A 25665-nucleotide genomic window follows, 5' to 3' on the forward strand; every position below is an offset into this window, starting at 1 on the left:
TAGCATGAAGACGTGGGCTGGTTCAGAGAGGCCTTCTTGCATAAATTAGCCTCCCTCTCAGACTGTCAGCGTGGTTAGTCTGTTTCTTTCTGCAGGGGTTTAACACGCCATGGTAGAGCCGCTCATTCACGAGGCGGAGAGGCTGAGGAAGGGTGTGTGGGGCAGTAACCTATGCAGGAGGCCTGAGTTCACATATGTGTGTGTGCTGCTGAAAGAAGGTGCTGCTGCTCTGCTGACACAGGTCATGGTGGCAGGGTGGAGGATGTGGATGAGGGCGCTATAAACGGGGTCAGACAGCTGAGAGGATGCAGCTGAGTTGGGTGGTGGTGGCACAGAGTGGTTGGTTTGATAGACGGAGGAAAACGTGACGTCAACTGTTTGCTGTTGAGACTCATTAAAGCAAATGTAACCTGAAAAAAAAATCCTACTAGTACTATTTTAAAGGGCTATGCCACTCAAAACAAAGACTAATAGTGTCACACTGCTTAGCGGAAAACTTGATTCTGATTGGTCAGTTACAACATTACAAAGTCTGCTTGTCAGGAATTCAGAGCAGGAAACAAAAGAAGGTGAAGGATGCAATTGCAGATAAAAAATAAATAAATAAAATATTAAAGTAAACTCAACATCCCAAAATTCAATATTTAAATCAAAATCTCTTACAAAATAAACTCATCAAACAGCAAACACAATGAACTGACACAGAACTCAGGAAACACTGAGACAAAAGCCGCTTTTCCACCAAACAGTCCGGTTCAGTTCAGTACGGTTTGGCACAGTTGAACCTGATCCTGTTTGCATTTCCATAGCAAACTGTGTCCTCTCATGGTAGGCGGCGTGTAAGTCGGATGCTGAAAGCCGCAGCTGTTGAACAATAGCGTGACGCCATAGCAGCGCGACACAGTGTACCCCGCTTATAAATCCAACGAAGAAGAAAAACGCAACACGAAGACATGAAGACATGCAGCATTTCGTCCTCTCTGTGATTGGCATGTAGCTCTTTGATACAAAGAACAATCAAGCTTTGTTTCAGAGAAGTCTGTGTGCAGCCAGGAGAAATGCAGCTGCTGTCGGAGTAAGTGACGATCCTTTCTACCAATCAATGGTCTGCAGTGTTGTAGCTCCACCTTCTGAGATCAGATCGGTTTAGTCTGGCACCCAGAGTCCGCAAAAGTGGGATGGCTTGTCTCACTTGTTTGGGGATCTGTACCGGGATAAGTCCGTGGAAATGCCACAGAATGCGCGCTGTACCGAGACGAAATGAACCGGTCTGCTTGGTGGAAACGCAGCTTAAAGCTGTGTCCACACTTAGCCCGGTGTTCTAGGAAACGGCATATATTCTTTTACGTTTACACCTGTTATCCTCACAAAACCTCAGCTTATATCACTAAAAACAATGTTTTCAGAAAACTCAGGCCAAGTTAAGATTTTGTAAAACTTCATGGTTTCACGTAGACACCGTGAAGCAGAGTTTTTGGTTCTCAAATATCACAGCTGAATGACATGGCTGCTGCTGCTGCATGTGTATGAAAGTATTTTTAAAAACAAATAAGGGGGGATATTCATTTTTTAAATTAGCCGACTAGATGTGTAAAAGGTCTTAATGAATATTTTTGAGGATATAGTTGAGGGTTTTTTTTGTTAATTGACTGTCTCTTGACTCACACTCTGGTCCAGTAGGTGGTGATAAATGCATCTGAGAGTTGGTTGCCAACCACCAATCAAAAGAAAGGAAGAAAGAAAGAAAGAAAGATTTGTTTTGGGATATATTTTTAGGATCTTAGATCTAGCTCTGACAACTCAGCCTATTTTTTTTACAACATTTGAGTTGTTCTATTTGTTTTCTGGGATCTTTTTTTATCCCCTGAATATTATAATGAATGTATTTGTAGGATGAATTTTTGCTTAGAACCTCACAATTCAAATCGATTTCGATTCTTTCGGTTGCGATTCGATTCGATTCGATTTGATATTGATTCTTTTGGAGCAATAAAACAACCCAAACGTCAGACTTTAAAGCTGAAGGATCAGGTTTATGCTTCTGCTGCTGCTTTGGCTGCCATTTTTTTTGTTGTTTGGTCTCTCGTGGCCCTCGTCCACCGAATGGGAATAACACGCACACTCCCCCCATTTGCCAGGAGATGAATCGAATCAGAGGATTTGCTGAATCGATATTGAAAAAGAAAATATTTTGATGCACCATTTCATCGATATTTTTACCCACCCCTAAACTGATGTTTACTTTTTATCTTTGTTAGCTGTTTTGATCAACTGAATTGTGACGTCATGATAAGAAAGTGTCTGCAGGTGTGAGGCCACCTCCTCCTGTTTAACATGTTCTGTCCTTTAATCAAACTGTTTTCCTGATGAAGGTCTAAGCACCAAAACATTGCAATAAACATTTATTCTCTTTGCAAGCTGTAAGGTGTGCAGGTTTTTACCTTAGAATAAAATGAAATACCAAATTTTGAAATCCAACAGATGCCACTGTGATTTCAGACTCCAGAGAACTAACTCAAAACTATCTGTGGAAAGAATTCAGTAAATTCAGCATCCTCTTAACTTTAGCTCAAATGGAAATTGATGAAATTGAGAGAAGCTATAAGAGGTCATAGTTGGATAACCACGTTAAAAACCAACTCTTGGAAACTTCTAGCTTCCTTAAATTCCCCTAAATCTTCAGTCTCAGTCTGGGCTTGATTCAAACAGTGATGTAGTGATAAGAGTGTTTTATATCAAACCGTGTTACACCAGTGTGAGAAGTGTGTGTGCCCATTATTCTGAGATTCCTCTTGAACATTTTTGATTGTATGATGTTTCTACAACCACTTTCTTTCCCTTCACTTTCCTTCTCCAGGTCGACAGTCACCTTATGAAAGAGTTTCCAATGAAAGGACAAACAGACGCTTCCTGCCTGAGCCTCATTCTCATCACGGGCGCTGCTAAAAGGGCCAGAGTAACCTGACAGAAACACAAACAGCATTTTAACAACAAAGTGCTCCTTTTTGCATGTGGTCATTGTTTTCTCTGTGTGAACATATTTTCAGATTTTTTAGACGTGCCATTAAAAACATTTTGTTGCACAGAAAGCAGGTCACAGAGTGTTTTTTATAATAGAAAAACACATTTCACATAATTCTTAGTAAAGACATCAATGGACAAACTATGAGGGATTTGATGTCAACAGTGCATTAACTCAGTAAGTAAAATAACATTCAGATGTTTTTTGGCAAACGTGCCGTGATCAAATAAACTCCTCTTTTGTGCTTCAGTCTGGGATTAGCAAAGGTTTGTTGGCAGTTACGTACGGTTTGCGAGTTAAGTCTCCAACAATAGAATTCATTAAGTCTGTTTAATCTGACCACGAGCAGAGCTGAAACTCTTGAAACCTAATGTCGCGCTTTTAATTTGTTGGGTAATTCATAGAGCAGCTGAAGGGAGTGAAGACGGGAACTTTACTTTCTCTTTAAGGAACTTTTTAGGTGTTAAGGAAGGGGAGACTGGGGAGGGTTGCAACACAAATCTCACAATATTCAGCTAAATAAAACATCGAAATAAAAGGATACCACTTTTTTTGGATGAAACATTTTGAAAACGGTTGTGAAACAGATGAAAATTAATATTATTGATGCATTTTTACGACTGAGAAAAAGCAATTCAACAGTTGTCGTAAAAGTCTGAACTGTGTGCTACTGAAACAACCGTTCTTAACATTTTGCATGTAAAACATTTTAGGTGACACATCTATTAGAGTGTTAACATTAAAAAAATAAATAAATAAAAATAAAAAGGTACGTTTTTATCTGTAGGGGACGCCAAATCAACTCAAACTGAAAGTTGCTCAAATGTAGTTCAACTTTCACTCTATGTTAGCGCTGCTATCACATCACGATCAGACTTAACATTCAAAACTGAAGCATTTTTTGATTTATCAAGATGTATATAAATCATTTTTGCAGATTTTTAAGTTTGCTGACTTATCTCAAGTCCATGTATGGATGCATATATTCCTGTTTAGAATGAAAATCAATGAGATGTTGCAACTGTCTCTACTCTATCTGCCTTAACAGCCACATGCTAGTTTAAAACCTGCTGTCACTTAAGACATTTCAAAACAAGAAGCTCTCATTTACTAACTTAATGGTTAAAAATCACTTTTATCTAGGGAAAAAAAAACTTTTCTTCCAAATAAGCAAATAAATGTCAGATGTGAAGTCTATGTTCTGTTGTTGGAAGGTCTTGCAGTGTTAGTGCTTCCTACTTAGCGTGTTTGTGATGGGAGAAATTAAACCATTTTATAAAACCTGTGAGTTTAAATGACTTTATGAATAATTAAAGGATCAATTTTGCCAGAATGTGAGAGTGTTGTGCAGAGGCGGCTGCTGGTCAGTCGAGGAGGGGAAGCTCATTTTCTTCCAACCTACATCATAAATTTGTTTATTAATTTAAACTTAAATTCTACCCTCCGCGTCAGCTTGTTAGCAGCTGGAGCTGCTACGTGAGACTACGACAGGCTGTAAGTGTGAGTGACAGGGGGAGAAGCTCCACAGCTGTAGCTGTAGCTGCTTATTGGTGAAAAGAGAGAGAATCTTTAAACACAACGCTCGTCGTTTTTAAGAAAGGTAAACTCGCTGGGGATCGATAAAACCTCCGGATCAGTCCAGAACAACTGAATGTAAAACTGTGAAGATGCCCCAGTGGAGGATTATACTTCAAGATCTCTGACTGGCTCATTTCACTGTCAATCAAAAAGGGATTCAGCCTCAGACAGATCATCCAATCATCATGCAGAAGCCCAGCGTCCAGGCCAGCCCACTGCCTTATAGACCCCCAGAGACGCTGAGCGTCCGATTGGCGGGACAAAGCCCAGCGTTTATCCAATGACCGTCCAGTTTCCACAGTGGAACAACCCACTCTACGCTTCCCCGCTGAAGTCAGAAGATGCTCAGTGTCCGACTGCGTTAAAGCGCTGAGACGCTGCGGGATGAATGAGAAGGAGGTGGAGCCAGTTACCTGTGATAGGAGCTGATTCTGAACTAAAGATGGAGGAATTCTAGCGCAGATTTAGTCAAGCAGTCTGCAAGGGAAGTCAACCAGTGGTGTTGTACATTAAAGACCATCTACAACAGGCACCAGGCAGCCTCACCACATGCTCCCTTGGAAAAATGTCCTCCCTGTCCTCCAGTTAAAAACTGACTTTGTACTGCAAAGAAAAAACACACATCATGGATCTGTATGGCAGCTAATTTTTGCCAGTCCAAAAAAAAAAGAAAAAAAGAAAAATCATAAATATGAGATAAAAAGTCAAATTATGGGACTCATGTGCTTCTGCTTGCGTTCTAGTCTCTGCATCATCTCACTCTTAGTGCAGCCCTAAACAAGGTGATTCAATCCACTTATTGAATAAACAGATGATTATTAGTCTGATTATTAGTTGTGTCATCTGGTGACAGAAAAACTAAACACATACATTACTATTGTATTATGATTAGTATTTATCCCATAATTATGACTTTTTGATCTAATATTTTCAACTTTTTATCTCATTATGACATTAGTATCGTAATTTAACTTTTTACTTATAATTTTGATTTTTTATATCTCATAATTTAGACTTTTTATTTTACAATTTTGACATTTTATCTCATAACTTGAAATTAATGAAATTAAATTTTAAATTTACCTCATAATCATTACCTTTTATCTCATAGTTTCGACTTTTTTGTCTCATAATTATGGCTATTTTATCTCACAATTTCTGTGTTGACCGTGTTGTCTTTTTTATAACTGGCTGAAATGGGCTTCCGTAGATTTGACATTAGCGTGCTAATTTTACACCAGTGTCTGACTCTCCACCCACTAAACGTCACATCTGTGCCGTTTAACTGTCAAAGTAAACCCCGCCTATATTTCACTCATGGACTGTGTCATGGTTTCACTATGGCGAAGTGCAACCTCACATTTACGACGGCACCTGAAGGCAGCATCAGCTCCTGAAACTCCCTGAGGGAGCAGGTGGAAAAAAAAGAGATCGATAGTATCCAGCGTTTGATTACCCTGACTGTTTTAATCTGAACTTTTGAACTTTGCGGAGCTTCAGCAGAGTTGTTGTCTCTTCCTGTGAGGGGTGTCCCACATGGCTCTCCGGGAGGTCCGGCTCCTGCTCGCGCTGTCCGCTGTCCTGAGCGCGCGCTCCTGCTGGGCTTACACTTGTCCGACCATCTGCCGCTGCAGCCCGGACACCTTCCAGTGCAGCAGGGACACCCAGCTGGCCTCCCTGACAGGAGCACCATCAGTGCCTCGACTGTAAGAATCATGACTTTTAATCTGCTTTGGACTCGTTTCCTCTTAGGGAAAGTTTTCTGATGAATTAAAAATCTCTGTAACGTTTTGAATCTGACAGGTGGCTCTCTCAGCTGCGTTTCAAAGAAGTCCCCACTCATGCCTTCAAGGAGCTCATCAACATTACAATAATGTAAGTTTCTCCACTATTCTCCTGTCTTTTTGTTAGAGTTAATAAATGTGGCACTGAAGCTGCTTTAACTTTAAAAAGGAAGCTTGCAAAATATCAATTTAGCCTTGAGGAAACTGCAGGGAAAAGTCATGGCTCACAATGAAAAGTAGACTTAAGTGTTTTACAATGACTATGTAAATTATACATGTGCTTTTCCAGTCACTGTTTAGGCATAAAACTTAACTTAAAGTCCATGTGACTCACTATAAATCTAAACTAACAACAAAATCATCTTTGTTGTCATGCATTTTTAGTCAACCTGTGAATAAATCCACGGTAACCACAGAAAGTTTTATTTTAATCGCAAAAATAAAAGTAATAGCTGCTAAATTAAATGTAAAAAATAAAAACGAAATACCTCTTTTTGTTTCACCTCATGGTTAATGCAAGCAGGAACTAACATCGAGTCTGTTGTGAAGATGAATAAGACAATAATCAACTCTCTAATAATAATTATCTTATAATAAACCTGAATCACACAACATCTGTATATTAGTATATTGTAGCACACATTCAACTGTCATGTTTGGAAATCAGTAAAAATTAGTATTTTAGAGTTTTCTGTAAAAGATGTGAATACTTCTTAGTGTCGTTCATGAATTTTGCCTTGATTAAAACATTTCAACATTTTAACCTTGATGCTAAAAACAACACAAGTAGTAAAATTTGGGACTTTCTTCTAATTTGTTTGCACATGATTTTAAACTCCCACTATCCAACGAGTCTGGCGGTTAAGAAAAACATAAAAACACTTAACAAAGCAGTAAACATTGAAGGTAAAGGATGCCAAATTGGTTTTCCAAATGTGGCTACCATTAGCAGAGCTAGCACCCTGACCCTCTAGTCCTCCTTTCATGGTGTTGTTCTTGCCTGTCCTGGTTACGTAATGCTGTAGCTTCCTTGCTAACAGCTACAGAGCACTGACAGATGTGCCTCTGCTAATGGAAAGGTTTAGCATAGTAAGAAAGTGACAATGGTTAAAAATAAAATCCCCCCCAGGTCAGTTTGTAGGCACAGAGAAGTGAGCTATTCAGACCCAGATATTTTCTGTACCCAGCTGTAAATGTGTTTAGTTTTGCCATAGAGATTGTTTTTTGAATGGGTGTGTATGTGGCTTCATTGCTGCTACAGCCAGCCTCAAGTGGACAATAGAGGTGTGAAACAATATTGATATAGTAATATATCAGGATACTTTGACGTGTAATAAGATATTGTTAACTCATAACATCAATATTTTTGTTAAATTAAAAATTCAAATTTTAGGTGAGTTGGAAGTACAATACATCCTCCACGCCACCACTGCAGAAGATGGCGCCAAAGAGCTCCGCTGTATATTGCCCATAAGCTGTGTAATAAATATAAGTTTAGTCAAAATATTTTATTCCTAAACTTGATGAGTTTGAAATCATTCCAAGTTTAATTTTTACAGTGTAGCAGACTGATAAAATAATAATCATAGTCATGTTTTGTGCAATATTATATTTTTTATGAGTAACATTGGCTGCACTTATCAGTTTCACCAACTGACTCTTTCACACAGTACTTTTTTTTGCAACATAAGTTTAATGTCACAGTTGTGAAAGTGACAAACTTGACACACTTTATGTTTTCAAGTTAAGGGTTGGATGAAAACTGCGTTTCCGTTTCGTTTGATCCATCAGTGGGGAACACTGTGTTGCCCTGCTGTGGCGTCACGCACAGGAACACCCACAGTATGGTATGGTACGGAAAGGATAAGGACAAAGAAAAAACCTGAATTCAGGTGTTACACCTGTCATTAGATCAGCTGGTTTTACTTTGAGGGTACATCAGGGTGTCATCTGCATAAAAGTGAAGCTGCAGTGGCTTTCACCTTAAAAGAGCTAATGCATGGAAAGAAAAAGGGATCGAGGAAAAAGCCGAGAGGAACACCACTTATGAGATAATAAGGAGGGGAGATCTGCCTTTATATTCAATTCTTTTATGATTTTTGGGGTTCTGATTTGATTCATAGATATATATTGCGATTCCTCTTCTTCTTCTTTTTTTACACCAGACCATGTGAAAATAGCTGACTTCTCAAGTTTTTACAACCCAGCTTATAAACAAAAACTAAAATAAAGGACTTCAACTTGAAAAAAAAATCCTGATACTAGGATACAACTTTTTTTTTTCTCACCCCTACTTTGTATGTGCCATTGTTTAAGGCTTGATTTATGCTGTAATTGGAGAAAACAACAACACAGTGAAAGGTTTCATACGTGCTGTTATCTTTAACTTTGTTTACAATCACACAAGAAGCCTTTATGAAATAAAACACTGAAGATTTAGAGGAAGAAAGCTGTAAAACGTTTCACACTGCTGTAAAACAATGAAACACCAGATTAGAAATATCACCTCCCAAATAAAAGCAGCTGTTTTTTCTGATCAGATGGCTATCAGGGTGACTAATTTCAGTAAAATCTGATTACAATTGGGTGATGCATCTCACTATAAACAGACAAGTGAAAATAAAAGCTCTTTTCATCTTAATCAGTGGTTAATTAGGTCTCATCTTTATCGTGTTTACAGCCTCTTAACGCCGTGTCCTAAAGCACCAGCACCATCCTGAATGGGCTGCTCTGTTAAATGAATACATCACTGCAGATAACGATTTCTGCTCTGTGCTGAAATCTTTTCCAAATTGGCTTTTCGTTGTTTGACTTTGCTCTCTCCACTCCTCAGGGACGAGTCTTATCGGTGTCAGATACTTAGAGATAAAACACGCTGCAAGTTTTAAAGAGGTTACAGTCCTGAAGCTGTGATGCTCTGGAGCATGTAGACCTAAAAAAAACCTGTGTCAAGGTAGAGCGACATGAAGAGCACACGGATGACGCACACTGTAAATTGGTCCTAGATGAAGATGTGAAAGTGCGTTTAACGGGCTGTAATTATGACACCATACATTATTCAGTTAAAGGCGGAGTCAGAGGAAAAAAAGGATGAAAGCAGCACAGATGGTGTGATTTAATTGTTCTTTGAAGAAAAGAGACGTTTGCTCAAGAAGAGTTGTCTGATTAAAGAAGAGTGGCAGACTACAAAGAGAAGAAGAAGGAGGCCAGCTTCAGAAAGAGCAAGTCGCCTGGATCAGGAAACAAAATGTTCAAGGGCGTATAAAGAAGTCTTGTCTTTGAAGGTCTTTGTTTTGTCCTCCTTTAAAACACATCTTCACTCAGTCTTCCTGACCCAGATGCATCCTTGATGTATGTTTGGTGCTTTTCCAAACATGAGGTGAAGCACGTGAGTGTGTGGCGTCCTAGAAGTGTGAATCGACGGCTGTGGTGTTTTCATATTCCTCTCAGTTTGTGTCCGAATATCAGTCAACTCTGTCCTATTTTTAAAAGAAGTTCATTAAAAAGGAAGTGAGGAAGAACAGATCTTAAACTACTGGAAACTCAAATTATCAACAGCTCTTTAAACGTGTTATTTAGAGTCTTGGGTAAATTACTGCAAGAGGAAGCAAGAGTTCGGTTGTGTCACAAACATTAGCATAAAGATGTTTTGAATTGGGCTGAGAAAAATGTCTGACCTCAAACAGAATCAGCAGACTGCACATTGTGGCATCTTGTGTGACAACCAAAGCAAAAGCCAATCAAAATGTGATCCTGCACACCCACACAGTCCGAGCAGCCCACTGAGCCGGTCAGGACTTGATGAGACCTTTGACTTTGATGCCATTCAGGCATTTTCACTTATAAACCCAGATTTTCTGCAGCTTTCATGTCTGTTTCTGCAAAAATCCAACATTTGCGGGCTTGAACCGAGACATTTGGAGATGTAATTTGTTTACAGCCTCCGTTAATCTGTTGACTGATGTGAAGCCATCTCTTTGTTCTACAGTGAGATTTCCCAAAGCGACTGCATCAGGCAGATAAAGAGACATGCCTTCCTCTCCCTGCACAGTCTGACTCAAATGTAAGTGACACGCTACCTTCCACCACACATCAAACCAGGCCTGCACCATGAAAAGCAATTATTCAATTGAACAGCTGGTATGTGTTTTGCATTTCATTGAAGTTTCACAGGATTAGTCTCTCAATTACAAAGCGGCGTGTTTAATCCTTGACTTTCAGAGCGGCTGATGTACCGACGGGCCGCTCTGTGTTTGTTTGTTGACAGCCACTGACAACGATATTGTAATTACTCAAACGTTTCCTCATTTTATCTCCGCAGCTTGGTGCAGAATATCAACAGTCTGAGGGTGATTGAAAACGGGGCTTTCACTGACCTCCCAAAGCTGGAATATTTGTAAGTTACTCTTTATGCTTTATGATTACCGTCTGATTAAAATTCAGCTGATCGGGCTTGGTATTCAAACATTCACGACCTCAGTTTAATATGAAAGGGTAAAATAATGTTTCATTCACTGTTGAACTTTCTCTGTCTTTACATATTGATTGAATTTGAGTTTAACTTCAGCATTAATGAAAATCTTGGGGATTCAAAGAAGTACATATATTCGCTAAATGAGAAATTGTGTTTTCTTCTTATGTTTTCGTTAAATACCTGTTCTTACAGCAGCTCTAAAGCCACAGAGACGACCTGGATAACATGCTTTGAAGTCAACAGATAACCACTAGCCAAACTGTTTTGCAGTGAACTCTTCCTTTATTGATTTCTGACTGAGCTAATAACGAGCTATCCAACCACTAAAGGATGAATACGTTTTTAGCAGTCTAACAAAACACATCTGTAAAGCCATTTATACGACAACAGTTTTAGAATGAAACACAAAATTATCGTAGCGTTTTGGCCTCTTGTTTACACGGAAACAGCGTTTTGGTCGACCTGAAATGCCCTCGAGAGTGGAAGTTTTCTGAAACGCCGCTGTGTAAAAAGCAAGCTGGAGTTTTCAGTGGAAACTCTGACACACTCCACTTTGTGCATTACACAAAGTTAATGAGTCAAAAAAAAAAGTCAATGCATGGAAAGAAAAAGGGACCAAGGAAAGAGCCCAGAGGAACACCACTTAAGTTAATAAGGAGGGGAGATCTGCCTTTGTATGAGGGATGGGACAATATGTCTTTCTCTAGATTCAATTCTTTTATGATTTTCAGGGTTGTCTATTCAATTTATACTACAATTCTTCTTCTTCTTCTTTTTTTACACCAGACCATATGAAAAAGTTAAATGATGATGTCTACAGACTTTTTTAGGAGCCATACTTTCCCAAAAAATGTGCATCACGTGAGTCAGTTTTTAAGATTTATTAAGGGGGATCTGACATCTCAACTTTTTTACAACCGAGCTTATAAACAAAGACTAAAATAGGGGACTTAAATTTGAGGGAAAAAAATCACAGTTTTAATTTTTTCTTAGTTTTTTAAAATACGGATACTATGATACAACTTTTTCTCTAACCCCTACTTTGTACGTTGGTTATTTTTAGCAGTCTAACAAAACACATCTGTAAAGCCATTTATACGACAACAGTTTTAGAATGAAACACAAAATTATCGTAGTGTTTTGGCCTCTTGTTTATATGGAAACAGCGCTTTGGTCGACCTGAAATGCCCTCGAGAGTGGAAGTTTTCTGAAACGCCGCTGTGTAAAAAGCAAGCTGGAGTTTTGAGTGGAAACTCTGACACTTACATTGTTCAGTTCGTCTCGGTACAGCGTGCATTTTGTGGCGTTTCTACTTACTTATCCTGTGACAGATCCCCAAATAACCGAGGCCAGCCATCCCACATTTTGGGACCCTTCTGTGGGAATGCCAGACTAAACCGATCTAATCCTGGAAGGTGGATCAACCACACTGCAGTTCTTTGATTGGTTGAAAGAATTGTCACTTCCTGTGTGACAGCAGCTGCATTTCTCCTGGCAGAGGATTGATTGATTGTGCTTTGTAACAAAGAGCTACATGCCAATCGCAAAGAAGGCGAATTGCTGCATGTCTTCCATCGTTGCTCTTTGTTTACTGTGTCGCGTTTTTCTTCTTCGTACACTTAGTCGCGTTGCTATAGCGTCATGCTTCTACATAACTGATGCAGCTATCAGAATCCAGCTTACACGCTGCCTACCAGGAGGGGGTATAATCAGCTGTAGAAACGCAAACAGGACCAGGCTTAACCGAGCCAACCCTCACCAAATCGGACTGATCCAAACCGGACTGCTTGGGGCTTTAAATTGCCAGGTGGAAACCAGACAACGACAACAACAACAACAATGGTGGACAACTGTGTTGTGTTTGTGCTGCTGAATCTGCTGACTGCCGGAATCAATCTATCAGTCTTTACTTGTATTGCGCCAAATCATAACAAACTTTATCTCATGACGGAAGAGTTACAGCTCCTACTAGTGGTGGGTAGCTACAAAAACGTGCATCTATTGCACCACTCCTGTATTTCTGTTTTGTTTATTAGCAGCCAGCTTTTCACTTCACTTTCTCAGGTCTGTGGAGGGTGTCTCTCTACGGGTATATCGTCAACTACAGGCCTGGCATACATACTAAAGCGATTTAAGTCTCTCAGCGTGTCCATGTTACAGCAGATTTTTTCACGTTTTTTGCGTTCTCCGGTGGAATGTTGTAATGCAAAAATAAAGAAAACCTGAATTCAGGTCATACACCTGTCATTAGATCAGCTGGTTTTATTCTAAAGGTACATCAGGGTGTCATCTGCATAAAAGTGAAGCTGCAGTGGCTTTCACCTTAAAAGAGCTAATGCATGGAAAGAAAAAGGGAACGAGGAAAGAGCCCAGGGGAACACCACTTATGTTATTAAGGAGGGATAGGACGATATGCGTTTCTCCGGATTCAATTCTTATATCATTTTTGGGGTGTCTATTCAATTTATACTATGATTCTTCTTCTTCTTTTTTTACACCCAACCAAAAGTTAAATAATGATGTCTACAGACTTTATCAGGAGCCATATTATCCCCCAAAAAAGCGCATCACGTGAGTCAGTTTGTAAGATTTGTTCAGGGGATCTGACATCTCAACTTTTTTACAACCCAGCTTAGAAACAAAGACTAAAATAGGGGACTTAAATTTGAGAAAAAAATCACAGTTTTAACTTTTTCTTAGTTTTTTAAGATACAGATACAGTGAAACATTTTTTTTCTCTAACCCCTACTTTGCACGTTGGTTATTTGTCCCCATGAGAGATATTCATTAAGTTCAATTTCATTGGTAAAAATAGAAAATTGGGTTTACTCTGAGTTACGACACATAACTCCTTGGCCACATTCAAACAGTATTTTAAAGACTCAAGTTGTAAAATGTGAACATGAGGATCCTGTTTTCAAGCCTTTTCTGTGTTAGACAAGTCACAATAACTCTGTCTCTTTCTGTGAAAACTTCATTTTGGCTCCCTCCAAACCACTGCCAGAATTCAACAAATCTGATGAAACCTGAAGCTGCAAAGATGTGTTTTTATTATCACTGCATTCAAGGCAAAATGTGTAAATCTGAAGGTTATAGCTGCTGGTTTGAAGTCAAGACATCGAAAAGTTAGTTTAAGTCAGTGACACATGACAAATCACATTTAATCTGTTGTGTCTTTTGCAGCTTGCAACTGTGATTTCCCTTTCTGTCTGCGACTCGGTGACACCCTGTTTGAAGATTTGTGCTTATCTGCTTCTGATCGTCTGTCTCTGTGTCGCGTCTTTACAGGAGCATCTCTAACACAGGGCTGTTACACTTCCCTGACTTCTCAACTATCTCTTCCCTGGCACCGAACATTATCCTGTGAGTAACTGCATTTGGGAAATAGTTTATTATTTCTAACTGGATCTGTATTTTCTGCATATTGCACAAGTGTGTTTGTTGTTGTGTATCTCCAAGTGGAGCCAAAGTTGTTTATTTTAAGCCTGGATTCACTTTTATCTATCAATGTCACGATGCTAACCTCGCTGCAAATCCTCCAACTGGGTCACAGTTCATCAAAGAGATCTGTCTTGTGAATATGCATAACTTTGTGGAAGTGATAAAGTGGCCAAACAGCCTGAGTGAATCTTATCTCGTCTGTGTGCAGAGAAATGGCAGAAAACATGAGGATAGAAGTGATTCCTGCCAACGCCTTCCAGGGCATCACGGAGGAATATGTCGACATGTGAGTACAGGAGGCGGACGCCTTTTGTTGCCTCGTTATCAGACCTGGAGCAACACATTGTCACCATGTGTGGAGAATGTGTTTGGATGTGGTTCAATACTTTGATATTTTTGGATGTTCAGTTCTCTGACCTTGGCGATAAGTGCTTCTCACTCCAAACTCAGATTTATGACATTGTATCCTTGACAGGAACCTGGTCAGAAACGGCTTCAAAGAAATACAATCTCACACCTTCAACGGAAGCAAGATCAACACACTGTAAGCATTTTTATGTTAAGCTATCATAAACATAACATAAACACACAGCTCAGGTTTAAGGTCTCTTCTCTAATCAGGAAAACTCAGTGTACCAGTAAACAAGAGTTATGTAAGACTAAACAAGACGGGATGCCCTGTTGTTTCCAGCTTTGCCCCGTACGGCTGAGTGTTGATGGAGACGAGATGTGTGCAGACACCATGCAGTCTAAAAATAAAACTTGTCTTTTCTTTGGTGTCACGTTGGGGAAATGAAAAGTAGAGGAAAAATGGTTCGAGGCGTCGTTGATCATTGAGGCGTCATCTCACATTTCTTTTCATGTTCAACTGCGAAAGTATTTAAAACAAAGGTCATTTGTTTTTTTTGTCTTTTGCAGGATTTTAAGGGACAACAGATATCTCAGTAACATCCACGAGGAAGCTTTCGAAGGAGCTGCTGGTCCAAGTTTCCTGTGAGTCAAATTCATTCATTGTTCATCATAGAAAAGACTCTGTGAGAACTTTCTTAGTGATCTTGAAATCGTTCACGTTTGTAGATTAGTGGGTTCATGATCCACAATTTAAAATGAGATGATCAGCGCCAAAATTGGTTAATTTCCAAATGTTTTTTCTAGGTTAATTTTTTCTGAAAGAACATAAATCCATCCAGAGCAGGCAGATCAGAAGTCCCTTTAATAACTCTAAGATGGCTTGCAAAAATTCAGCAGCAAGAGCAAAATCTGTTGTTTTTCTTAGGTGCTGTTTACACGACAGCGGTTTTAGGGTGAAACGCCAAAATACTGTTGCATTTCAGCCTCTCATTTACACAAAAAACAGCAATTTAGCCGACCTGAAACTCAAACTTTTGTATGGTTCAATCTGCTGAATGTGTTGACTGTCTTTAACAAGATGAGCATCTGTTGCTCTATTTCTGCTCTTAGCATTCACCAATACACCAGATGATCAACTCAACTCTACTTCAGTGGAGATCTACCAGAAGCTGTTTCTGGACCAGACAGTAATAGCACCAACTAGAGGCCTGGCATGCTTACTACAGTGTTTTCAGTTCCTCAGCGTTACCGTGCATACTCTGATTTTTTTCACTGCGTTTTAGTGTTTTCAGATGAAACATTGTGTAAACAGGCCTTAAAGGAACCAATTTCTTGTTTGTCGTTTATTTTGTTGTAATGGTGGCCACTAAAGCTGGACTGTCATAGATAGAGCACAAGCTAAAGGCTTGAAGGGCTAAACTGTTTGTGCTAATGTTGATTCCATAGACTGTATAAAACATGGACGCAGTCTCGCTGACATCACCCGTCTGTTTCTGAAACGGACAATGAAGCAGACAAGTGGAGCGGCCATATTGGTAGTGGCAAGGGCTTTGCGTACAGCTATAGGGCGCCTGTTGGTCACGTGACCCTCAGCTGTGCCTCTTATTGGGGGAGCTTGTGATCTTAATATTCTCTGAACGGCCGAGTTAGAAAAAAATTCACCCCCTGTACAGCGACTCAGACAGGAGACGTTTTTTTGAATCAGGCTGTAAATAGGTTAATTTCTGCTTTGAAAACAGCTTTTTTTGGCTTGGTTTGTATGTGACTTCTAAGCCAGCATCAAGCAAACACTGGAGAAACAGCAGATTTTAGCACTTACACATTGTCTTATATTCTTAGACCGAAGGTTGCTGCTTGGTTCATTCCAACCCACAGTCAGCAGTTATTCTGCAGTGGTCTGTTCAAACTTGAGAGTCTATTAATAAAATGAAGAGTGAGGTTACGTTAGCTCTGATTGGTAGATGACTGACAGGACATGACCAGCCTGGTACACTAAACTATGGTACAGAAAGAGTTTACAAAGTTTGCTAGTTCTCATGTTTCAAACAATAACATTATGGCTCTACGAATATACACACTACCCCACTTTGCATTCTGGGAAAAAGTTGTCTTGAACAAAGAAAAGCAGTGTTAAAAAGAAGATCTGCTCTCCATTTGATATATTACTTTATACTTTATTCCAGATCCTTAGGTCCATATAAATATGTTTATAGTGAAACATAAAATAATAAATAAATAAAAAATGAAAAAAAAATGAAAAAAGGAAAAAAATCATTTTATTTTATTTTTTATATATTTTATTTATTTATTTATTTTATCCCTCATAGGGGAATTTTTTTTTGTGCCACAGCAGCTCACAGAAAAAGTGCAGAAAATACAACAACTATGTAAAAATAGAATAAGAATATGAAATGAGAAATTTAAAGAAATGCAGAAAAGTAGAAAGATATTACTTTTTACATATTTACATAAAAAACAAATAAGTACAAGATCAGCACTTGACCATAACAGAGAGTGCCGGGATGATGTGCAATATGGACAGTAATCAAAACAAAAAGAGACATTTGCACCAATGTTTCCAGGTGTCTAACTGGAAACATATTGTCTTTGTGTGGGTTAAAATGCAAATAATCATGTTTTTTTTGTATTAGGGATAGTCCGATTATCAGCGCCGATATTCAGCTGATTAATATCCTTGACTACTAATAGGCAGTATAAGTATTGGCCCTGAAAAAAAACACATCCATCTATTATATCTTTAGTTTGTACTTTTATTATACATCTCAGGTGTTTTAGAAATAAGGTGGGACCAAGTATCTGTAAAATATTGTTCATGAGCAAAGCCCTCTCCCACTTTCCACCAGTGATGGAAATAAATCAGTCTCTGAAAAGTTTCAGCCCGACAGATAACAGTGGAATCCACAAACAGGAAATAAGATTGTGTCAAAGTCAAATATGATAAGAAACAATCAGACTCTCTTTATCTTGTGTTGTTTGAATCAACAGCATTAAGGCAGCCATATTGGATCTGGGTCAGTGAAGCCAGATTAATATTCATAACAATGTTTATCATTGTGTTGTATAAACATGAGGGCGGTGACAGCTTGTCTGTGTAAACAACCGAGCAGGCAGACTGGACTGCAGAATACTGATTAGTGAACAAACAGCCCAGACTGCAGAGGATCCAGCCTACAAGGTCTCTGATTGTAGGAAACCCTGAGCTGGAGAGCTTGGTTTGAGTCAGTGTGTGTGGTTTTCACAGACGCACAGGAAATGATAAAGGTCTTTCTTAGCCTGAGCGGGGTCCAGTGTGGCACAGCGGGGTATTTTTAGATTTGATTGACGTCAGGTTCATCACGATCCAATCATTCAAGGGAGAGAAGTGGGTTGTTAAAGCTGATCTACTTTGGATAATGTGTGCAGTCTTTAGGTTTATGTTGAAGAAACATTTTCACTGTGAATGAGCATCACCTCAGAGAAACTGCTTCATTTACACGTTTTCACCTTTGGGAGTTTCTGCAGTTTTAGCTGAAACCACATCCCCTACCACCATCAACTGAACGACAAATAGAGGCTCTTCATGTGGGAAAAACTGACTCTGTGTGTCTCAGAAGAAATTTAAAAGAGATCCTGGACAGTACAGCTTTCCTAGTTAAAACCAACTCTACCAAAACTCACCGACCACCCACTGGTTTCTGGAGACACATTTGAAGCCAAACTATGGAGGCCAAGATACTGGAAATACTAACAACGCCTAACTTTGATCAGTCTAGAAAAAGGTAAAAAGCCTCTTGGGACAAAGCTACAACACACCCACCTGGCTATCAAGTAAGCCTAACCTTTAATATGCAACTACAAAGCTCTTATATACCCTTTATATTTTCTTAAAACACATTGTAAATAAATAATCCCTGAAGTGAAATGGAAAGATCTTTTATTTTGCTGTGAGTTCAAACCTGGTCCCCTTTCGGCGCTGGTGGAGGACCCAGTTGCAGATAACAAAAAGCTTTTATTTATCAAACTGAACTCAAAGTCCAAAAGACAAAACAAAACCCAAATCCAAAAACTCTTACAAAAGAAAAAAAAAAAAAAACTCAAGAAAAACTTGCACGAAAAACCAAGAAGCTCAATGAAACACTGGAAGACAAAGAGACACATGACAAACAGCAAGAAATGTTTCTGGATCAGTTTGACATCTGCAGATTTTTGGTGTACTGCAAATTTTGCAAGTTTTTGAATAGTACAGACTACATACTAAATTTATACCAAAATATTAGGGACTTCTAGTGTAGTTGGTAGTTTGGAAAACAACCAAGGAGAACCAAATTGACAAAGTGAGCTGGAAACACATGGGAAAACACACAAGAATAACAAAGATTAACACCAGAAATACAAGACAAATCACCAAGAATAATAACTAACAAACTCAAGATAAACAAGAACACATGTGAGACACAAGAGAATACAAAACCACACCATAAAGCTGGATGGGCCTGTTTCAAATCCAACCTGTGGCCTCTTTCCTGCAGGTCACTCCCCACTCTCACCGTGCTGTCTGCTCCATCCACTGTCCAATAATCCCAGATTAAAGGCAGAAAATAGATTTAAAAAGAAAAACTTGGCCCTTTTAGAGTTTCTTTGGCATCTAAAGTCAGGCCACCTTGGCATTCCCATCAAGGGGTAACATTCAGTTTAGAAAAATTAAGCCTATGTGGGTTGCTCTTGCATTAGAAAAAAAATGCATTTACAACCTTGTTCAAAAAGTGGGTGATTTCAATGCCAGCACACTGTACATGGGTCGAATCATTTTCTAAATCAGCGGTTCAGAAGATTTCAACATCACAAGTTTATCCAATCAGAGGTGCAGCTCAGCTCACATGGCTGATGCAAAGTTTTGGGCAAGTTACTTTAAAATAGTAACTAGTTATATTTACTTGTTACTTTCCCAAAAGAGTAATTGAATTAGTAACTGAATTACTCATTCATAAATGTTATTAGTTAACAGGGAAAGTAATTATTGTGTTACTTTTTTGAAAAACCTTTAATTCTGCAAAAGAGTTTACACAGAGACTCCCTCAAAGATTCTTCCTTTGCGTTTCCAAAAGCCACCCGCGTTTACAAGAGGACAAGGCACAATGATGTAGTGGCCATGCCAGGCCAGTAGTTGGTGACGTGGATATATGTGTGTATATATGCTACTGGGAAATCCGCCATCATTGTTGTGGTTGTTCTTTCTTTTTCTGCCGTTTTGTTGTGTGAGACGGTTGGCGATCCAACCCTGAGGCACATTACTGCTACCAACTGGACCAGAATGGCTTAACTGGAAGTTGTGGCTGCGTGTGCAACCTTCACCTGAAACTGCGAGTGCACATGCGATGACGTCAGCGTTTCACCCTGAAACACTCTGCTCTGTGTTTAAAGAGGCTGGATGGAGGAGCGTTTTGAAAACTCTCCACTCTGGAGAGCGTTTTCAAAAGTGCAACACAGTCTCATCTAAACACAAGGCCAAAACACAACGAAATGTTATCAGATTTGACCGTTTTTAGCGTCATGTAAACGGGGCCTAGATCTGCAGCTCCTGTCATGGGCCTGGCTAAGTGATCCAGTTCAGATAGACCTGACAACTCCCCTGATTCAGGAGGGATTCTCCCACTTTGTAACCCTCGCTCTCGCTCCACTCACAACTTGTAATTTCTCCAGATTAACCCCTTACTGTTAAATCTGCTTCTGTCATCTAAGACATTTTTTCAAGTCAAAACAAGTTGCTACTTGTGCCGTACATTCAAACCTCAAACAGAATCCACCCCTCTCCCTGGAAATGGTTTGATCCAAAGACGCTGCATGAGATCCTCTCTGACTGCAGGTTACACAGACACACACAGGAAGCTGTGTGATATTTGTTGATGAAAAGTTGACTTAAGCATCAGCTCTTTGTTAAAGACGTGTCAACAGGATTGTTCTCATCATTTCTTATGTGTCTGACACTTTGATGTGCCCTATAACTTTTAGTAAGGACGCTTAAAGCCCATGTCTAATGTACAATATTTCCCCCACCAACTGTCGCTTTATTACTCTGCGTCAGGAGTATACAGACGTCGTAAGGAAGACCACTTCCATAGTTTACCTTTAGTATTTTAATCGTCATTTAAACAGTTGTCGTATTTATCTAACGCTCTCTCTGCCTTCTGCCCTCACTAACTGATTTTATTCTGTTGAATTCATTTGTTTACAAGTTTTTCTATGATTAACTTCTTCTTTCTTGTTTTAGTCTTGTATTATTTCCCCATTTCTGTTATTTTCTATCTCCTCTTTTGTGAAGCACTTTGTGTATGAAAGTTGCCGGATAAATAAAGATGAGATGAGTTAAGATACAAATCAACAAGCTTTCATTTCAGGCTCAGTGAAAACTTATTACACTGCTCAGAGCAGAACTCCAGGAAAACAGCGAGTAAAGGATCGTGCTTTCCAGATGATAAATCCAAAAACATGACCTCTGTAGGTTGTTTTTTTAATCAAAGTCATTCATCTCTGCTGCTTCCTGAACCCTTAAAGTCGACTCCAGCTGCTGGGAGTTGTTGTGTGGTGTTACATCCAGGACTGTGTCACTTCGCTGACCTAACTGAGCCGTCTCCTCTCTGTCTGTGATTCAGGGATGTTTCCTCCACCGCTCTGAGCTCCCTCCCTCCTAAAGGCTTAAAGCAGGTGAGGTTTCTCAAAGCCAGCTCTGCCTTCGCTCTGAAGACCCTCCCTCCTCTGGACAGCCTGTCCGACCTGCTGGAGGCCGAGCTCACGTACCCGAGCCACTGCTGTGCTTTCCACTCATGGCGGCGGAAACAAAGGTAGCTGATCCATCCTGATCTGCATAACGAGGAGTGCTCCATCCTCTGAATACGGATCAGCAGAAGTTTGGTCATTAGCAGCTGAGTTTTTCGACTGTGTGTTTGGGCTAACCTTTTACTTTCTGTTTTTAAAGGGGAAGTGCCTCGAAGAACTTCACCAAGTTTTGTGATTTCAGCGAAACTGGGCTGTAAGTAACTTCACTGCCCTCTTCAGCAGTTTAATGTTGGGATTGAGGATAAAATGCAGTTTCTAAACCTGAAACCTAAAATAATTTTGCACTAGTGAGTTGATGCAGCTGATCAGCTCTTTAAAGATGCTATGAGGAGGATCTGTCTTAATGTAACTGCCTCGCCATCTTCTGGCCTGGAGTCTCATTGGCACTGTCGTGAAGATGTAACTTATAACAAGGCGTGTGATTGTTTAGGAACAAATTATCTTTGTTTAAGTCAACTTTTAACTGAATACAACATAACGAGGTAAGGTATTTATCGGTACAGTTATGTAACAACAACAAGCTAACATTGTGAGTTTGTACCGTACATCAGTAGCCGGCTGTATGTAGCGCTTCTAGCATCCCGGTGCTACGATGTATTCATAGGCTAACAAGCTAACTGTCAGTTCGTACAGTAGTTTAGTAGCCGTCCAGATGTAGTGCTATCGGCAGCCTGATGCTCTAACACATGTCTGTAATGTGTAACGTTAGTAAATCCTGGTTATGTCCTGCCAGTCATCTACCAATCAGAGCTAACGTAACCTCACTCTTCATTTTATTGATAGACTCTCAAGTTTGAACAGACCACTGCAGAATAACTGCTGACTGTGGGTTGGAGTCAACATTAGCACAAACAGATTAGCCCTTTTAGCCTTTAGCTCGTGCTCTATCTCTCTCCTGTTCATCTTTCTTCTGCTCTTCTGTCCTTTTTCTGTCTGACAATTAAGGCTGTACACAAGCATACATCTACCAGAGTACTAAACAAGAGTCAAAGAAGTTTGCCTTTGTTTACAACATGACATATCTGTCCCGGAGATTTTCCAGGTTCTTTGAACCGATTCCTCTTCTCTGCCTCAATTTCATTTCATGATTAATTATTTACCTCTCAGTTATCACGGTGATCTCTGTGCAAAGAGCATAGTTTGTATAAAACTTGGACGTAGCCTCCTCGACGACACCGTCTGTTCCTGAAACTGTGAAATGAAGCCAATCTGTGGACGCAGCCACATTCTCTATGACGCCGGCTGTGAGTTTTTCTTCAAGCAGCTACAGGGAGCAACTGCAGAGGCATGTCACATGACCTTAGCAGTGTCTCTGTTTGGAAAAATCAAACGATCCCAATGACTTCTAAACCGCAGAGATAGAAAAAAATTCACCCCCCCTACAGTGTGTGCTGATGGTGAAATCAATGTTTTAGACCCAGGCTGTTTTTTAAACCAGGCTGTAAATATGTTTTTAATGCTGTAAAAGTCTGTTTTTATGGCTGGGTGTGTACAGGACTTCCAGTCTTTCTGTAGCCAGCCTCAAGCTGATTCTCAATTAACAGCGACTTCATCACAGGCTTCATTTTTACTGACCGGATGTTGCCCCTTAGTGAAGAGTCATACAGATGCCTGTATCTCTGCTTTTTGACCACTAGGAGATACTGTTCTGCTGCCATCTAGTCCGTGCAGTTTAGAAATTTTTGAGTGTGTGCAGCGTGGAAATTTTCCATATGAAAGAGACCACGCGAGCGGCATAGTTGCGAAAAGGAAATCATTTGTCCGTGTGAAGCCGCATGGACGTGTCAAGCATCTTTTAGACTCCTGTTTCCACCATCACTACAAAATTAATCACAGAAATTATTTTCAGCAGAGAAAAATACAGATCTCTCTCCCTTTTTTTTAAAGTGGTATGTCAGTTGTTTACTGGCAGATTAACATATCTTGGCAAGTGTTGCATCGACAGCCTCGAAAGAAATATAGTTTGAGATCCATGTCATGCTTTCTAGCTTCTTCTAGTGCGTAAACTTTTTTTATTTTTTAATTTTTCAACAAGACAGTGAGTGTTGTCGTAGAAACTCAGACATGCCATAAATCAATCCAGTCCTGCCCAAAAGTAGTTTTTCAGTTTAACCTTTATTGGTGTTGATAATCTCATTTTAAAGAGTGGATTACGATCAGGCAGATATCTAGAGGGGAGACTTTTTCAAGATCACTTAGAAACTCCTCACAGACCCTTTAATAATTACTGTTTGGCTCCTTATATAATAAAAATTGAATAGAAAACTTATAAGAAATGTAAACTTTAAACTTTATTGTAGTAGGCACTTTTTAATGAAGAAATCTCATTGTCATATGTTTTCATAACGACGCCTTCCTGTGATTGTTTTCTCAGTTTTTTCTTCTAATCTAAATGTTCTGTTTTCTTCAGAGAGCCCACAGCAGATGGCATGAATCTCATTGATGAAATCAACTTCCAGTATCCAGACCTGGAGCTTAACTGTCTCAACAATCCCCTGGTGAAGTGCACGCCAAAGCCGGACGCCTTCAACCCGTGTGAGGACCTGCTGGGCTTCCCCTTCCTGCGCTGTCTCACCTGGATCATCACCGTCTTCGCGGTGAGCGGTAACCTGGCTGTTCTCCTCATCCTGCTCATCAGCCCGCACAAGCTCAGCATCTCCAGGTTTCTCATGTGTAACCTGGCCTTCGCCGACCTGTGCATGGGGCTCTACCTGATGCTGATCGCCTTCATGGACAGACGCTCCCGCCACGAGTACTACAACCACGCCACAGACTGGCAGACGGGGCCTGGGTGTGGCGTGGCGGGGTTTCTGACGGTGTTTGCCAGTGAGCTGTCCGTGTACACGCTGACTGTGATCAGCCTGGAGCGCTGGCACACCATCAGCAACGCCATGTATGTCAACAAGAGGCTGAAGATGCGCCATGTGGCGGCCATGATGGGGGCCGGTTGGGGCTTCTCCTTGCTGGTGGCTCTTCTTCCTCTGGTGGGCGTCAGCAGCTACAGCAAAGTGAGCATCTGTCTGCCCATGGACATCGACACGGTGGGCTCGCAGATTTACGTCGTGGCCGTGCTCATCCTCAACGTCGCCGCTTTCATGACGGTGTGTTTCTGCTACGTTTGCATCTACCTGAGCGTCCACAACCCGGAGCACTCCACCCGCAACGGAGACACGAAGGTGGCCAAGAGGATGGCTGTGCTCATTTTCACAGACTTTGTGTGCATGGCGCCAATCTCATTCTTCGCCATCTCTGCAGCGCTGCGTATGCCGCTCATAACCGTGTCGCACTCAAAGATCCTGCTCATCCTTTTCTATCCCATCAACTCGCTGTGCAACCCTTTCCTCTACACACTCTTCACCCGCGCCTTCAGGAGGGACATGTGCCAGCTGCTCAGGCGCTGCGGCTGCTGCCACGCCGGCGCCGACTACAGGTCACAGACTGTGGCGTCACACCTTAACTCAACGCACAGGATGTCCTCGAGAAAACCTCACTCTCTGAGCTTCTACGCCTATCACATCAAAATGAAGGGCTGCTTTCTCAATAAGGGAACGACATGACGACTGGCTGCTGCTGCGCTTAAACACGAAGCGTTTCTTTAAATTCAGGTCAGGATGGAGAACGTGTCAGTGAAGCAGACGTCAGAGACTATTTGATGTGAATAAGTTCAGGAAGAGAGAAAGAGGATAACGAGTACGGATCAAGAGACCTCAGACTGGAGGAGCTGCAGCCTCTTTTTATATCAGCGGGGGTTCAAAGAGTCAAATGAACAGGAAACAAAGTTTGTTTGTGTTGCCATGACGCCGCTTCACTCGTTTCAGAAACTGTGAAAATTAGAAAGGATTATATTCTGTGTTAAAAATCAAAGACTCTTGGGTGAATTGAATGTGTAGCTGCTGTAGAGTTGTGTTTTCCTTAACAGGCTTTACACTGGAAAAAACAGAAATCTTATCAAGTGTTTTTGTCTCATTTTATCAAAGTAAACAAGTGAAAAAAAACTGCCAATGGAACAAGACAGAAGTTACCTGTATTAAGACATTTTTCTAGTTTCAAGCAAATTTTCTTGAAAGTTTTTCTTATACCATTGGCAGACTTGTTCCAAGCAATTCAGCTGTCATTTTTCGTCTTTAAGTTACTTGATATAAAACATTTTTCTAGACTGGTCAGGTGAATGTGGCTCATAT

At 40.3% G+C, this 25665-nt stretch overlaps 1 protein-coding gene across 1 annotated transcript; it reads left to right on the forward strand.

Annotated features, from left to right (window-relative positions):
- The first annotated feature begins 6133 nt into the window (after nucleotides 1-6133).
- LOC141794887 (lutropin-choriogonadotropic hormone receptor-like) lies at nucleotides 6134-25041 on the forward strand. Its single transcript, XM_074675495.1, has 11 exons — nucleotides 6134-6306; nucleotides 6404-6475; nucleotides 10373-10447; nucleotides 10706-10780; nucleotides 14147-14221; nucleotides 14508-14585; nucleotides 14775-14843; nucleotides 15218-15292; nucleotides 21301-21489; nucleotides 21624-21677; nucleotides 23895-25041. The coding sequence occupies exons 1-11, from the start codon at nucleotides 6137-6139 to the stop codon at nucleotides 25039-25041; spliced, it is 2079 nt and encodes a 692-aa protein (XP_074531596.1). The 5' UTR covers nucleotides 6134-6136.
- Nucleotides 25042-25665: the final 624 nt, after the last annotated feature.

This window comes from Halichoeres trimaculatus, unplaced genomic scaffold (assembly GCF_033239565.1).
Source record: "Halichoeres trimaculatus isolate MK-OKI-2021-1 unplaced genomic scaffold, fHalTri1.1 fHalTri1_scaffold_8, whole genome shotgun sequence".
In the NCBI taxonomy this organism is placed as follows: Eukaryota; Metazoa; Chordata; class Actinopteri; order Labriformes; family Labridae; genus Halichoeres; species Halichoeres trimaculatus.

Bases quoted from the DNA above. Each gene is read 5' to 3' on its own strand.
- LOC141794887 (XM_074675495.1), top strand. From the start codon at position 6,137: ATGGCTCTCCGGGAGGTCCGGCTCCTGCTCGCGCTGTCCGCTGTCCTG. The intron at 6,307-6,403 runs GTAAGAATCATG...TGAATCTGACAG, and splicing joins GCACCATCAGTGCCTCGACT to GTGGCTCTCTCAGCTGCGTT. The intron at 6,476-10,372 runs GTAAGTTTCTCC...TTTGTTCTACAG, and splicing joins CTCATCAACATTACAATAAT to TGAGATTTCCCAAAGCGACT.